General features: G+C 60.0%; 1 protein-coding gene across 1 annotated transcript; it reads right to left on the bottom strand.

The window, feature by feature from the left end:
* LOC104573784 (adhesion G protein-coupled receptor G5) lies at positions 1-2966 on the bottom strand. The gene is made up of 9 exons (XM_088536450.1): positions 2837-2966; positions 2588-2704; positions 2250-2292; positions 1935-2044; positions 1680-1798; positions 1342-1607; positions 971-1070; positions 335-597; positions 1-133 (listed from the first exon to the last, which is right to left on the bottom strand). Exons 1-9 carry the CDS (start codon positions 2930-2932, stop codon positions 48-50), a joined length of 1200 nt encoding a protein of 399 aa, XP_088392576.1. The 5' UTR covers positions 2933-2966; the 3' UTR covers positions 1-47.
* Positions 2967-3172: the final 206 nt, after the last annotated feature.

Genomic DNA, 3172 nt, shown 5'->3' with positions numbered 1-3172 from the left:
TCACAGCGTGGGGGCTCCAGCGCGGTGTCCCCGCAAAGCCCCTGGGCTCACTTGGAGGTGTTGGAGGAGGTGCTGGCAGGGCCGCGATCTGTCCGCCGGAGCACGATGTGGTACCACAGGCAGATGAAGAGACCTGCGGGCAGAAAGGCAAGATAAGAGTCACCGCTGGGATCGCCAACACGCAGTGTCTCCACTGGCCCAGAAGTCCCCCGGGTTCTTGTGGCACGCTGGGGTCTCAGCTCATCACTTGCAGCCCAACGAGCACCCTGCTGCTTCCAACATGTGGGATTTTCCCCCTCAAAAAACCTTTCCCAGGCCCACTGCTCCCACTGACCCTGCAAGGAGTTGAGGATGGTGAAGAGGTAGAGCTGGGCCACGAAGAAGACGCCGAAGCTGAAGAAAGCCAGGAGCCAGGTAGTGCCCAGCAGGCAGGTGAGCCCCAGGACCGTGGCCCAGTCCTTCGTCGCCATCCCCTTCTGGCGCCGGCTGCTCCTCAGCATCCTCACGACGGCAAGCAGCACCGCAGTGTTGAAGAGCAGGATGAGGCCAGCGAAGCACAGGGTGCTGTAGTGAGCTGCCCGGCTGGTGAGCCAGCACCTGCACAAGGGAGCCCGGGCCGTGGGTGAGAGCTGAGGAGCACCCGGGGGCAGCAGATCCAGGCCGGAGCAGCCAGGAGGGATATTTGCTTGAGGAGAAGGGCTTACGTCCCCTGAGGAAGGTGTTGGAGAGGGCATGGTTTCCATAAAAGCCCCGTGTGTGGAAGGGGACAGCCCTACGTTGGCAGAGGGACAGCGCCGCACGGTCACGGCTCGGCAGCAGAGCATGGGAGTGATGGAGCTCAGAGAAGGAGTGGTCTTGCAGGGAGGACAAGAAGGGTCTTTCTCCCAACAAACCACTTCTGCTGGACCTCATCCCCATGTCAGCAGCACTGTGGTGGCACCTGGGCATGCTGTGCACCTCCCACACTCACATTGTAGCATTCTTGTAGCCGTCAGCAGTTTTGATGTCCAGGTATCCATAGGTGTCTTTCTTGAAGAGCAAAATGCTAGTAACTGCCAGAGCTGGCAGACCTGTGGGGCAGGAGACAAAATATGCTCTGGGGAGAAGACAAGGGAGGAAATCCCAGCTGTGCTCATGGGAGAGGAGTGGAGGAGCCCAGGAGTCCCAGCATATGGACATTGTGGACATCCAAGCGCCACAGCAGGTATCTCCACTCGTGCTCATCTCCTCCACTGACCTCCTTCCTGGTGGGCCCACCACCAGCACCAGTTGCTCACCTTCACCCATCGAGCCAAAGGGGGACACTGTGGCAGCGGCAGTGACCACAGAGGCCACACTCACCCCAGGCAAAGAGGCACAGCTTGAGGAGGTAGCGTCGGACATAGGTGTTGTAGACCTTGATGAGGAGGAGATAGAGGTGGAAGGCCTCAGCAGCCATCCAGGCCAAGGTGCAGAGAAGGCACCCATGCAGGAAGGCGGCCGCGGCCCGGCACAGCCCCGCGGTGGCCAAGGCCAGCGGCTCGCTGAGCAGGAACCCGCTGTTCAGGAGGAAGAGCGCGCCCAGGAGGTTCATGTGGATTTTGGTTGTGTCATCGCTCTTCTTTCTCCTAAAAGATAGGGACAAGAAGAGGGGTGACGCTGGATATCGCAGCATCCAGGGCCAAAGCAGCCACTGTTACCTAAAGATGCAGTAGAGGAGGATGGCGAAAAGTGAGGCAGCGGCCGAGATGGAGCAGCCCACGATGCTGATGTAGGTGAGAGACACCAGCTCAGCCTGGCTGATGTTGCTCGGTTCAACCTGGCCAAGGAGGAGAGAAGAGGCTGGACTTAGGATCAGGCACTGCGGGACCCCAGTAGCACGGACACGCCAACCCTGTAGCAGTCACTCTCCCAACAAGAAGCTCTCCCGGACAAGCCACGGGCATCTGCCCTACCAGCAGTACGGCAAAGTAGGTGAGGTGGTTGCACCGGCACAGGACGGTGTCCTGGCTGTGCCTGGTCTCGCAGCCCTCTGAGCTCCAGCTTCCCAAGATCCCGCTGCCTGCTGGGGAGAGAAATACCAGTTGGAGAGACAGCCAGACGGTCCTGAGGACACCCCATGGGGCTGACAGGTGAAGGGCTGGGTGATCAGGTGAGGGCCCTGCTCCACCTTGGTCCTCTCACTGAGCTGCCCCTAGTGGTTGGTCCCCACTAGGGACAGTGGCACCAAGGTGGCCTCATTCTGCTGCCCCAGCCAGCGATGCACTCACCAGCTCCGTCCCGCCAGAAGACGCAGGTTGCATTGGAGGTGTCCTGGTGGGAAGGACAAGGGGGACGTCAGTGGTGGGAGGTTAAACATCACTGAAGGAGGAGGAGGTTAGAGACGGGGCAAGGCTCTGTGCTCCCCAAGGAACCCCCTTCAGGGGGCCAGGCACCATCCTGCTCCTAATGCAAAATGGGGAAAATCTCATTTTGCCTGAACTCAAAGGAAAATCCCGGTGCTTGGGGCCACCCCCACAACCCTCACAGTTATCAGGTCCTTTCCTTCCAGCTTCCGTCCCTTCTGGAGCATCCCACGCATTGGCGGCACCCGGGCTCCCTCACTCACCAGCACTTTGTTGTGCCAGAACTGGATCTCCACAGGCTGTCTGAGGTTGGTGACGCTGATGTTTGGGAGGAAGGCTCCCAAGACATTGTCATTGAGCACAGAGCTGTTGCGCTCATCCTGCAAAGGTTCCCCGGAGGGAAGATGAGCTTTGGGGTGTGTTGTGGGATGCCGCTGCTTTCAGGTCACCAGAGAGGAGCCCCAAAGGACATCTCTGGGGGCTGCCTTCGCTCTTCCACCGCCACAGCTCACCTGGAAGATGCAAGGGCTGTGGATGTAAATGCAGATGAGTTTCTGCTCCCTCTCTTTGTCCTGGACACCCTTCATCAGCTCTGCCGGGAAGTGCATGGCGTGCCTCGGGCGCCTTCTCTGCCGACTGCTCTGCTCCTGCGGACGAGGAGGAAGAGGAGGAGGAGGAGGCTTGGCTGAGACACGAGCAGAGCCGGGCTGGGTCAAAACAGCGGCTGGGGGACCATGTGGCTAAGATGCACTGGGCCATTTCCAAGCTCTGCTCCCATCCAGCCACTCGAGGAGGACAAAGGCCTGCACCGTCCCTGGGACGCCTGGCCCTGATGTCACCCGTGGGTG

This window comes from Tinamus guttatus, unplaced genomic scaffold (assembly GCF_059628265.1).
Source record: "Tinamus guttatus ecotype Peru unplaced genomic scaffold, ASM5962826v1 Tinamus_guttatus_pri_ptg000674l, whole genome shotgun sequence".
In the NCBI taxonomy this organism is placed as follows: domain Eukaryota; kingdom Metazoa; phylum Chordata; class Aves; order Tinamiformes; family Tinamidae; genus Tinamus; species Tinamus guttatus.
Note: the sequence above shows the minus strand (reverse complement) of the source record. Positions and strands in the feature narration are given on the sequence as shown.